Source organism: Aethalodelphis obliquidens, unplaced genomic scaffold (genome assembly GCF_003676395.1).
Source record: "Aethalodelphis obliquidens isolate GAN/ISIS:26980383/991018 unplaced genomic scaffold, ASM367639v1 scaffold83, whole genome shotgun sequence".
In the NCBI taxonomy this organism is placed as follows: Eukaryota; Metazoa; Chordata; class Mammalia; order Artiodactyla; family Delphinidae; genus Aethalodelphis; species Aethalodelphis obliquidens.
The window spans coordinates 3,549,549-3,562,292 of record NW_020838027.1 but is presented as its reverse complement, the minus strand read 5'-3'; the positions used below and the strand labels follow the sequence as shown (position 1 = coordinate 3,562,292).

General features: G+C 51.3%; 1 protein-coding gene across 2 annotated transcripts in view; it reads right to left on the bottom strand.

Moving 5' to 3' along the window:
• PRMT8 (protein arginine methyltransferase 8) overlaps positions 1-12,744 on the bottom strand; it is a 78,373-nt gene that overhangs the window by 9,676 nt on the left and 55,953 nt on the right. For both annotated transcript variants that reach the window (XM_027093295.1, XM_027093296.1), the window contains exons 5-7: positions 11,141-11,283; positions 10,484-10,571; positions 2,982-3,097 (exon numbers count right to left, since the gene is read on the bottom strand). In XM_027093295.1, coding sequence (XP_026949096.1) covers positions 2,982-3,097; positions 10,484-10,571; positions 11,141-11,283 — 347 coding nt within the window. The remainder of the gene's footprint in view (positions 1-2,981; positions 3,098-10,483; positions 10,572-11,140; positions 11,284-12,744) is intronic.

The window sequence follows — 12,744 nt, the reverse complement described above, 5'->3', positions numbered from 1 at the left end:
CAGCCCGCCAGGCTCCAGGCTCCTTCCAAGGTCCCTGTCCCCTTCTCTCGGGCGCCCTCTGCCAGGGGCCTCGCCTGGTCTTTCCACCCTGCTTCTGGCTCCTCTCAGGGGTCTCACCACCTCCGCCCCTGTCCCCACCATTAGACTGGAGCCCTTTAGACGCGGGGTCTGGACGTTATGGTCTGTGCGCCCTCAGTGAGCGATGTAACCCCGACATGCGCCACTCTTCTCCTAAAACTGTCTCCCTGCCTGAGGACTCTCCTTCCCATCCCCTCCCCAGGCCTCTCCTTCGGACCAACCAACTAATCTCTCTGAGATGCATTCACACTGTGCCATTCCCTGGATCTAAAGCTTTCCACGACTTTCTACGGTTTACCTAAAAATACCCAAGCCTCTTGGCCTGGACTCAGAGGGGGACCTGGGAAGTAGACCCCGTGACCCATCTGGACTGGTTCCTTTCTCCTCCGTCCTCGCCTCACTTCTTCACCACTCTCAGCCTGCACAGGAACAACGATGCACCTGCACACACACACAAAAACACCCCATCCGTCGGGGATTCCGTCTCTATAGGGTCTCAGACGTCCATCAACCAGTGTCGCCACCAGTGCCCTGACAGCGTTCTCTAGGTCCTACGGACATTTGCATCTGAATAGGGGCCTCGGAAGGAACAAAAACCGTCCAGACTGAAAGGATGATCTGCATTAGAATGGGCGCCAGGGAGGCGACTGCTGGCCTCTGGAGTGGGGACAGGCAGTCTGTGTGGGTGAGTCAGCTGTGACCGGGCCTCAGAGACACAAAGGCCTCCGGTCAGGGCCCTCCCTCCTCTCAGGCCCAACGTGTCCAGAGGCAGACACATTATGCTGGCCCCCAGAGCCCCGATCCCTTTGCCAGAAGGCTTTCTCTTTCAGCAGCCGCCTCAGCAACTCTGAGACCCCAGCGAGACCCCTGGCTCGGCCTCAGGCCGCCCCACCAGGCGCAGGGCTCCGCAGGCGTCGGTGACTCAGAGGGGCCCCGGCCGATGCTGTCCACATCACTACATCATGTTACAGATGGATGTCTCAGATCAGAAGTCTGGTCAAAACAGAGTCTTAATTATAATAAAGTGTCACAAGCCGCAACGTTAATAGCGATGAAAATAGCAATTAAGCGTGTGAAGAAGGGCAAGTGTTTTCCCAGGGAAGGTGCTGAGCACATTAGCGAGAGCTGACGATGGCTCTCCTGGTGGCAGAAGCAAACACAGCCGTCCTTGCCCTTCTCAGAGCTCAGGAAGAAATGTGACATGCACGGAGGGCCCAGAGCTCCAGCCCCGCAATACCCACAGTCCCAGGCTGCACTCCGGTGTAACCAAGGAGAGATCCTTGCCTGTTCCTGGCTGGAGGGGGAGAGGGAGGCGGGGGGGACAGAGCAGGCCAGTCTGGGACCAGCCTTGGACGTGCACAAGTGCCGTGGCCACACCTGCAGGGCAGGGGCAGAGAGCGACCCAGGGCCCAAGCACATTGAAGGAATCGTATCCCCGCGCCACCATGGGCAGACGCCTATCAGTTCCATACAGCTGCCATGCGTCATTTTGGCAAATGCAGTTGCACCAGGTGATCTCCACTCGTACTACAGTGTTGGCAGCCATGCTCTGCACTACGGGGGAGTTATCTGGGGTGGACTTTGCTGGCTCTTGTTTGGGATGCCAGAGAGAGAGGCTTCGGGGACAGAGGGGCCGGTGGGAAGAAATAAGAGGACGTTTGCTTCTCATCAACCCTGCCTGGACTCAGAAAGGGCCGAGTTAAGAAGCAGAATCCTCAGGCAGGATGTTCCAAAAGGGAGGCGGTATCTATCTGATGGGACCTGTACAAGGTACATCTAGTTTTATTTGTCCTCTGAGGTCCCTTTGAAATGCCATGGTGACAAGGCTTGCATTTCTTCTCAGGAAGACTGTGACCAGGGACAAGGGACCGTTCTCACCTGGACAAAGCAGCCGTTTGCATCAGTCCTGCAGAAACCTCCCCGCACCCCTGGGCTCTTCCCCGTTGCCTCCACCCAGAGTTCCCGAAAAAGCAGTGAGGTGCACAGGACCAGGGCGGGAGGTTATGCTTCAGCAAGATGGGGGCTGGGAGGGCTGATGACAACGGACACAGTGAACCCAGATTCTTCGATTAAAACATTAACTTGAAGCCTATAAGACAGATGTCTTTCTAGACTTTAAAAAAAGTAGTGAAATAGCAAGAGTTTTCCATCGTTAGACAGGATAGATTAGCATTTGTAAATGCAGATACTTAGAAAAAGGGTTGGAAAGGTCAGCTCATCCTGTGGACAGCGGTTACCTGCAGGAGTGTGGGCTGGGAGGGAGGGAGGTCTCGGGGGGCTTTTATCTGTACCCCAGCAAGTTTGGCACGTCTGATATTTAGTGATAAGGATGCACTGGGTAAGGACTGGTCTGCCGAGGGTGCTGGCGAGCTGTTCTCCGTCTGCGCTGAAGAAAGCCTTGGAGGACAAGAGGTGAGGGCCGCACCAACAAGGCACTCAGGAGGAGGGAGCTCCGTGCGGCCGGGTCAGATGTGTGCTTAGAGGTGCGGGCGTGAGCTGCTCACACGGCAGACTGAGGTGTGGGATCTCTTGCCTAGGAGGCCAGCGCCCTCGGAATGCAGGAGCTTCCCCCCACCTGAGCCTCCAGGGTGTCCTCCCTCGGATATTCCTACAAGCCCACCCGACACCCCTCCCCCCTCACACCCCACCCCTCCCTCACCAAGGGACATGCACCACCCACCCCCCAACTGTGCCACGTGGAGTCCAGTGGCGCTCTCTCCCCAGCTCTGCTCGGTGACAGTGCCGGCTTTGATAGGTCACCACGGGCTGCCAGAGGCTCTGGCCAGGGTGGCCTTGCCTCACAGTTTGGGAGGAGCTGGTGTGGCCTCTACTCAGGCCCAAGAGTCCAGGTGACACAGCCAGGTTCCCGCACACCCAGGCCCGAGCAAGCGGCGTCTGCAGACCTTTATTAAACAGGCATTGGTCACCACTTGCTTTGGGTCCACGATGTCTACCAGGGGCTCCTTCATGGCAACGTCCCGGATGCAGGTCATGTCAAAGCCATAGACGTTCTCCCACCCTGTGGGAAGAGAGCGAGAAGTGGCAGCAGGACCCCCAGAAGTCTCCCGACCCCCCTGAGTCCTAGAGGGTGGGGGGCAGCTTGTGTCCCCCTGCCTGAGGGCAGGAGAGTTGCTTGCCTGGTGGAGAGCTCTGCAATGTGCCAGACGCTCATTCACACCATCTCATCTGTACAGGTCCCACTTTAGGGTTAGGAAAAGTGAAGCTCAGAGAGGCTGAGAAAATTCTCCAAGGTCACACAGCAGACTCCCACGGGGTCAAGACTAGAGCCCACATTCCTGATTCTTCTGTACCTGCTCTCCTGCCCCCTCTCTGAGCCTCAGAGTCTCCTACGAACTCTCTCCTCTGCCGTCCACATTTCTACCCCGGAGCCTTTGTTCCAGTTGTTCTCCACACCTACAAGGCCCATCTCTTTCCCTCCTCCCATCCCCGCCAGCTGAACCTCTCAAGCAGCAGAAAGAAACATGGGCTTTCAGTGAAACAGGCTGCAGCGTGAATGCCAGCACCACCACTTACTGGCCAGGCCCTTGTGCAAATTTCCTAACCTCTCTGAACCTCCATTTTCTCAACTGAAGAAATGAGGGGCAGGGGCAGGGGCAGGGGTAGTCCAGGAGAGGGCTTAACTTTCTTACACGCCATGATGTTCTCTCTAAGGATGCATCTCGTAAGACATATCCCCCCGTTGGGGCACAAAGCACCCCAACAGTGCTCTTTGGCCCCTTGGGGCTGTTCATAAGATGCTTTAAGCAGGGGACGTATTCAGGATGCAGGGTTGGAGGGTAAATGAATGCAGGTCTGATGGTCCAAGATCACCCTTAAATGATGGTAATCATTGATTGATCACCTAGCTCTGGCCAGACCCTTCATTGAATCTCCCCATCAACCCCATGAGGACACCTCCTTATGACAGATGAGAAAACAGGGGCTTGCAGAAGCTGGCATCCGGCTCACATGCAGTATCTGGTCCAATATCCCACAGCAGGGGAACCGTGGAGCTGGGGCTCAAACCCAGCTTGGGTCCTAATCCTTCAGCTGCACTGACTCAGTCGTGAGAGCAACCAGGAATGCCATTTGCTCTCCCCACAGCGCAGAGGGTGCCTTAGCGGAGTCTTCAGTTACTGGCCAGCTGAAATCTTACTTGTCTGTTTATTCGGAGGGGTTTAGAAATACACTGCAGTAGAGACGCTTTTCTCTAAAATCTTACAGGATTATTTTTTTTAAATGTTCACCAAACAAATGGTACCTTAGGGAACTCATGAGCCTGCATGTGTTTAGGAGAGGGGGGTGGGAGGAGGGAGGTGTGAATGGTCAGGGAAAGCTCTGCCCCTTTTACTCAGATTCCTTTCAAGGGTACGCAAAGCCCTTCCTCGGGGAGAAGAGGCCGAGAAAATAAGCATCTCCCAGAGCGGGAGCACTTGTGAAATTCTGGCTTGAGGATAAGATGCCAGTCAGATGCCATTACACACACAAGGCTGGTGCCAAAGTCCCAACTGAACCTACCTATGTTTGGGGAAGTGTGTCAACAGCACACGCTTCAGAGAAGACCTCCTTCTAGAATCTGGGAATAGCCGTCCCTGCTCACCCAGATAGAACATGCACACCAAAACACACTGCCTTTGGTTAAAACCCCTTCTCAAGAGACCTGCAGCCACGTACCTGCTCTTTCCCCCTCCAGCCCTGCTTTAAGTTAAGGTTCAGTGAAAAAGTCAGGCAGGGGGCTTCCCTGGTGGCGCAGTGGTTGAGAATCCGCCTGCCGATGCAGGGGACACGGGTTCATGACCCGGTCCGGGAAGATTCCACGTGCCGCGGAGCGGCTGGGCCCGTGAGCCATGGCTGGGCCCGTGAGCCTGTGCTCCGTGACGGGAGAGGCCACAACAGTGAGAAGCCCGCGTACCGCAAAAAAAAAAAAAAAAAAGTTAGGCAGATATCTAAGAGTCTATGTGGGTAATGGTTAAAGTCCTGGGCTTTGGGCTTCAAATCTGGGCTCTGCTGTTTATTTGCTGTGCAACTCCAGGCAAGAATTTAACCTCCCAAAGAGCCGGTTTCTTCTTTAAAATGGAGATGACGATCATGCTAGTTACTCTATAGAGCTGTTAAGAGGATTAAATGTGATGATATATGTAAAGTACATGATACAGTGCCTGGCCCATAGCAGTTGATACACAGTTGTTGCCGCCGTTATGTGGTTTGCACCCTGGCTTTGCCACCATCCAAGCTGTGTGACCTTGGCAGATCGGTCCCCTTATCTCTGGCTTGTTTTGTAAAGTGAGGAGTTTGGTTCCGTGGTTCTGTGTTCCGGAATCATCTGGGACACTCTTTACAATACAGATTCCTGGACCACAATCAGACCTACTGCATCAGAATCCCCAGATTTGCGCCCCAGTGAGCTGGAATTTTCACGTCTACATAGGCAATTCCAACCAGTTAGAAATCCTGGGCCTAAATAATTTTCGAAGTCCCTTCCAGTCCCTTTCAAATGGACTTAAACTACATAGGTAATTCCAACCAGTTAGAAATCCTTGGGCTCAATAATTTTCGAAGTCTCTTTCACATGAACTTAAAGTCTCCAATGGCCATTGTGACACCTTCTCCAACGACTCTCAACCATGGGGCCTCTCCTCCTGTACCCTCAGCACCTACAGCAGAGCACCTGGCACAGTAGAGGTCCACGGATAACGCTTTTTTAATTGGAACGTATTCCCAAACTTTTAAGCCTGTCCTGCTTCCCAATGCCTCGTGTTTTAGTTATCTTCTTAGGGGTTAATTCGTGTCTTATCTCCCCAGCCAGACTGCCCCACTTCCAGTTATTCAATGACCGATCACCCAGGACATTAGACTTTTCTCTCCTTTCTGCTGACCATTCGTTTCCCACTAACTTCTTTACATTACGCAGGGATCGGAGAGGATAGACATCAGGCATATTAATCTTTTGTTGTAATTCTGTCTTGTCTATTGAATGAGTGAATGGGGGGTGAGGGTCATCAGCCTGCAGGAAATACTGTAATTAATTTTCTGGGGATTAAAAAAAATAACATCAGAAGGACCTGTGAAATTTAGTTTCTGTATTAAACAAACTCTTGAAAAGGACCATGCTATGGTGCAATGAATGTAACTGAAGCAGCAACAAAGCCCAGACCCACCATAACTACAGACCAGATGGACTAAAAGTCCCACTTTAATGGCCTGGCAGAGGAAAAGGTATGCTCTTCTCTGGGCATAAATTATGCATCTGTCTCTACTGTCCAGCATTACTCACAAGGCCCAGCATTAATAAAAATTACAAGACACATGGAAAAGAAAGAAAAACATGACTCATCACCAAAAGAAAAAATAGTCAATAGAAACAGACTCAGAGATCAGGTGTTGGGATTATCTAACAGAGACATTCAAGTACCTGTAATAAATATTTTAAAGAATCTAATGGAGGGACTTCCCTGGTGGCACAGTGGTTAAGAATCAGCCTGCCAGTGCAGAGGACACGGGTTTGATCCTAGGTGCGGGAAGATCCCACACGCCATGGAGCGATTAAGCCCATGCGCCACAACTACTGAGCCTGTGCTCTAAAGCCCACGAGCCACAACTACTGAGCCCACGAGCCACAACTACTGAGCCCATGCACTGCAACTACTGAGTCCGAGTGCTGCAACTACTGAAGCCCGCGCACCTAGAGCCTGTGCTCCACAACAAGAGAAGCCACCGCAATGAGAAGCCCGCACACGCAACGAAGAGTAGCCCTCGCTCACCACAACTAGAGAAAGCCCGTGCACAGCAACGAAGACCCAATGCAGACAATAAATAAATAAATAATAAATTATTTTAAAAAAAGAATGTAACCTGTAGAGAGAGACTGCCTAGTTAAAAAAAAAAAAAAAGAATCTAATGGAGAAAACATGCATGAACAGATGAAGAATTTCATCGGTGAGATGGGAACCATAAAAAAGAGCCAGTGGAACTGCTGGAAGTGAAAATCACAATATCAAAGATGAAGAATTCTTCCAATGGGCTCATGAGCAGAATGGATATATCAGAGGAGATAATAAAACTGAAAACAAAGACAGGAATATGAAAGACCGGAAAACAAATTTCACTCTTCATTGGAGAGACCTGTAGCTACACAATCCCTCCCTTCCCTGGCCCGAGTAATTGGAGCTTCCCTGCTAGGGCAAATGGGACTCTGCCTCCGAGAAAATCAGAGCAAGTGCTACCAGGAGCCACTTACAGCTTCTCCTCTAGTCAGAAAGGAAAGTGCGCGTAATAGTTTAATACACTTCAGGCTCTCAGATCAAAGTCAGCTCCTTGTGTAAAATAGGCTAGAAGTGGAACTCTGGATGTCAGGGTGGTGGTGGAAGGGAAACCCATGGAGAGCGTCTGAGCCCTCCAAGCGGTTCTGCCCTTCAACCCTTCAGCTACAGGCACCACCACATCTACACGAGGGGTTCCATGTCACCTTCTCGTCGGTGGGGAAGCTGGTGCCCATCCTCTGACCCTCAGCAGGTTCTAGATTCATGTACTGGGCAACAAAATCAAATAGAATATCTACCAAATTTCCTTCCCATTTTGAGATTCTAGAAATCCCCAGAGTAAAAAAAAAATGTAATGATTGCTCCTCTCTCAGGGTTAAACCGTCCACCTTGCACATCCGTCTGCTGGTTTACTTCTATTCCTTCATTCATTTTCTCATTCATTCACTCAACAAAATATGCGCTGTGAGCCTCGTACATGACAATCACGTCTCTCTTTCTGTGTTTCTCTAGTAGTCGGTGAGCAAATTGAGGGCAGGCTCTGTATTTCACTCATGCCTGTGTTCCCGCGTTGCACATGGTTGAGAAAGGAGGGAAGGGGAGGAGAAGGGGGGAGGGAAGGGGAGAAATTGTTTTCTTAATTTCCTTTCTGCAAGGGACTGGGCTTGTCTCCCTCTCCTGTCCCACTTTAAGAGTTTTCTTTTTTAGCTGGTTCTTGAGCCAACTGGAATTTGCTTACAATTGTTCCCTTGGCAATCATTAACCTTTATGCTTTCACTCTTGATTAAGACCTGAGAGCAATCAAAATCCCTGTTTATTTAAAACAGATTTCTAAATGGACTTGCTTCCTTCACTAAAAACAGAAGCAGGGCATTAAAAAAAAAAAAAACAACATTTAAATAGAAAACGAGAATATGTTAAATAAAATGTAAAGGTGTGTGAGATTTTTGGTTTGGGGGGCAGTGGTGTTGACAGACTACAGAGTTTCCACAAGAAAAAATGGGGCTGACTTTTCATTTTCTTTTCTTTTTCAGAAGGTATGAACATTGCAATGGGCAGGACAAGACTCCACCCCACGGTCTCCAGTCCTGGGCTGGCACCTGAGTAGCGGCCAGTGCCCCAGCGCCTGTCAGGACGGGTCCAGTCCTCATTGCAAGATGCGTTAGCCAAGGTCCATGATCTAGGCAATGAGGAGGGTGAGGTATGTTTGCTTTTAAACCATGAGGAAGTTCCTTAAAGAGCTGTGCCGAGGGTCGGAGCTCAATCAATATTTAATGCACGTGAGAACAAAGAATGGGTCTGAATGTTCTCCCCCAAACACGATTTACACAGTTACGGCAAGAACTCCAAAAACAGCATTACCGCGTAGCCCCAGGGCAAAACATGTCCTACTTATATATGCATTTGATCAACATTCCCTGTTGAGCTGTTTCTGAAACTTATCAGGAGGGCACATCTGTCCTAGATTCTGAGCCACTGGAGGCCAACGAGCTTGGCAGTCAGGCTCGGGGGCCAGAGCCATGAGCAGGAAGGGGTTTAGTGATACATTCGGAGACCAGGCTGGTGCACGCAGCACCAACGACTCTCACATCCCTTAGTATATATCACCTCACTTAATCCTCACGGCAAGTCTATAGGATTGGGGACTTCACCTCAACCGAGGCTCAGAGATGTTAGGTAATTTGCTCACGGTCACCCATAGGATGTGAAGCCAGGGCTGGCCAACTTCATAGCAGGATCATCTAACCTCGGCCCCCCTACCTCTCATTGTTTATCGAATGTTGGAAATGATGCCAGAAGGGCTGTAGGCATAGGGCACAGAGCCTCAGACAATCGTCCCGTTTCTGTCTTCTCCCGAACCCGTCTCTGAACTTCATGCTCTGAGTTTATATTTCCAGAAGGGTGTGAACACACAAGCAGATGCACTCATTCTGTGGTATCGCCAGCAGCACGAACAATGATTAGACGGCACAAGACTTTGTGGAGCTCTGGAGGCCTAGCCTCTGGGGGCAGGAGGCCCATCTGTCCCGTCTGGGAACCCCTCCACTGTAGGTAGTCTTGCCAAGGGGGTTTAGCGCTGCAGGGGCTGGAACCCAGATCTGCAGAGCCCATTAGACCGTCTGGAATTTCTGCTTGTGCTCTGGTCACGTCGCACACATGCTTCTGTGTGGGGGTCTTTGCCCCTTGGTCGTTTTAGTTCTGGCTGAGGACACATGGCTGTCTCTAAACCTTATGAAAACATAATCCGTTTAATCTCGTGGAGGACCAGGTTTGTGTCACTGAGAATAGTTACCCTTTAAAGGAAATAGAACAAAACAACCCTTTGGGGACCAGATAAAACGTTGGAGGGTTTGGGGGGCTTTTTTCTAAGACAACACGTTTTCAGCTGATGAGGCATAATGAACACAGGTGCGGATAAGTCCCCTGCCTGCCCCCCACACCTACATGGCCAGACCCCATCTCTCCCCATCTTTTACTTAATGGGAAGGAGAATCGATATAATGCTGAAACGTTTGAAGGGTACAAAAGCAGGGTTCAAAACGACTGGCCTGGCTGGAGACCCGTGGTCCCTGCCCCTGTGTGGACGCTGGGGATAAGTGACCCTTAACAGCTTCCAGCCCCCCGGACAGCTCTGCAAAACCTCGGCTTCTGCTGCTTCGTCCATTTTCCATTCGCACTGTGTTCATTGTCTCCCCGCTTTATCTCCCACCAGCCGCGCTGCTTATTCCCTCTCTGTAGAACCCCACTCTTGGGACCAGGGGAAAACATCCAGAGAGAAGAATCCTGAAAGCGTCACAGGTAAACTCCAGAGGCACGGCAGCTGTGGCCGCGAGAGCAGCTGCTCATCGTCAGCTCGCTGAAGCACTGTCCACCCCAAACGCGCAAAAATAAATAAATAAAAAAGCCCAGGGCTTCCCTGGTGGTGCAGTGGTTGAGAGTCCGCCTGCCGATGCAGGGGACACGGGTTCGTGCCCCGGTCCGGGAAGATCCCACATGCCGCGGAGCGGCTGGGCCCGTGAGCCATGGCCACTGAGCCTGCACGTCCGGAGCCTGTGCTCCGCAACGGGAGAGGCCACAACAGTGAGAGGCCCGCATACCGCAAAAAAAAAAAAAAAAGCCCAACAGAGAATCAAAAGGTGACTTACAGTGGATTTTGAAGTCCTTGTACTGTCTGTCCTCAATTGCTACCACGTACAATGCTGCCCGGTCTGGAAACATAAGCCCTCCAGGTTTCTGTTGATGAATTGTGGAGAAATGGGTCTCGTAATCTATTCACCTGACAAAGACATCACATTTTTGAACTGCACATAGAGTCACCAGACAGGCACCCCCTTGCCAGTATTTCTCACTCAGCAGACTGTCTGTCACCTTGGCCGGGACTAGGGTTGGGCAGGGAAGCTCAGTTTTGACTCTGGTACGTGGGAAAACTCAAGGGGGCGAGGTGGGGTCAATGGGACACATGAGGAGGGGCAGAGGTATGTCCAGTGAGGGGCGGTGGAAGATGTTTTAACTTTTGAGCCTGGAGAAGCCAAGGTCAAAAGCACACTGGGCTCTCTGGCAGCCATGCAAGTCCCTAGCACTTGGTGACCAGCATCGACTTTGGACAGCAAAGAATGGGTGTCAATTATACCAAAAGAGGCCAAGGTTAGACCTAAGAATGCTCATTCTGTCCCCAGAAGCAAATCTAGTTTAAAGAGAGGGGCCCGGAAGCAGTGGCTGTATTCTTCCTGGGCTGCAGGCGGTGGGGCAGAGCAGCGAGGCAGCCGGCAGACCGGCGAAGGGACAGCATGCAGCAGGCTTACCAGCCACTTGTCCCTGGCAAAGATGACAGTGTTGAGCATCGATTCATAGAACAGACAGTAGCCCATCCACTCGCTGATGATGATGTCCACCTTCTCCTCAGGCAGTTCCACCTCCTCCACCTTCCCCTTGAAGATGGTGATGACTGGAAAATAAGAACCCCACGGCCACACTTTTTGGGCACCCTGACCGGGAGCCATGAGCACCCCGCATCAGGACCCGATCGACCTACAGGTGTCAGCGCTGTTCTGATTCTCCTTCTAGGAGGTGGCATATCTCCCCCTTCACCAAGCTAGTTTACCCTAAGAGGATTGAAAACTCTTGGCATGTTCCCCCTAAAACGTATTGAGCAGTTGCTGTGTGGCTGGCACCGTGCTAAGCCCAAGACAGGCACCTGTCCTGTCATCGTCCAACAAGTCTTTGAAGTAAACACTCTATTCTTATTCTCCTCTTTAAGGAAACTGAGGCTTAGAGGGGTTAAAGGATGACCGTGCAAACAGAGCCCGGGTCTGATAAGCAGCGACTCTCACACTTCTCGGAGTCCCCACCCCATGTCAGGCTACCGTGATGATTCAAACCCACAGCAGGAAGAGAGGCTGCCTCTCCCACCCTTGTATCTGTTCACAGCCCGGGCTTAGCCCCAGGGGGTGCCCATCTAGAGCTGGAGAGGAAGGAAATTTGGTGTTTTGACAAAAGCATGGGCCCCGCACTCAGGAAACCTGGGTTTAAGTGCTGGATCTTCTCATCACTAGCTGTATGACTTTCTGCAAGTCACTTGACCCAACCGAACTCCAGTTCCCCAGAGAACAACCGGGGGAAGTGACATCTACATAGTGGGAGGTTGTACTGATGTAATGAAATGTCACAGGTGAGGTGCAGGCTCGCAGTTGGGGCTCTAGAGAAGGCAAGTATTATCTGGCACCGGCCGATGGAGAGGTGACGGGGGTAAGATCGGGACAAAGGCCCTTCCCTAAATGGCCTCTGCTCCTGAGTCCCTTCCAAGACCCCTCCCTCTACGGCAGGAGGAACTTCTCAGTTGAGTTTTTGATCATTTGACGTAGACATACACAGAGTTTGGGAATCTCGTTTTGCATTCACTGCTGTAAAGATCAGAGCACAAGCTATCTTAGATGCCACTGGCTGTGCAATTGACAGGGTGATGTATGGGTTGGCTGGTCCCATCAGAACCTTTCCTCTAGAAGGAAACTCTGTCTGCGCCATCCTCTGAAAAAAACACCCAATGCCTGAGCTTTTCTGGGAAAACTAAACAATGGCCTGTACTCAGGAGTAAAAAACAAAAGAAAACAACCACCACCTCTGTCCTGAATCTGAGTTTCCTGAAAATGAATGCGGATGACAGACTCCTAGATGGCAAAGGGCACTCAGGTCACCGGCTTTACTCCCCGCCCTCACAGTGGAGGGTGCTGGGGTGCCCATCAGCAGTGTCTAATGATGATTTGCTCTCCAGGGCGTGGTGTTTAATCAAAGCTTAATCAGATAAGGCCCCTCTGAAAGGAGTAGGTGTCAGGCACTTCCGGCACAAAGTGGGGTTCTTTTTTTTTTTCCCCTGCAGATAACTTTAATAAGGCATGGGCTGATGGTTGAT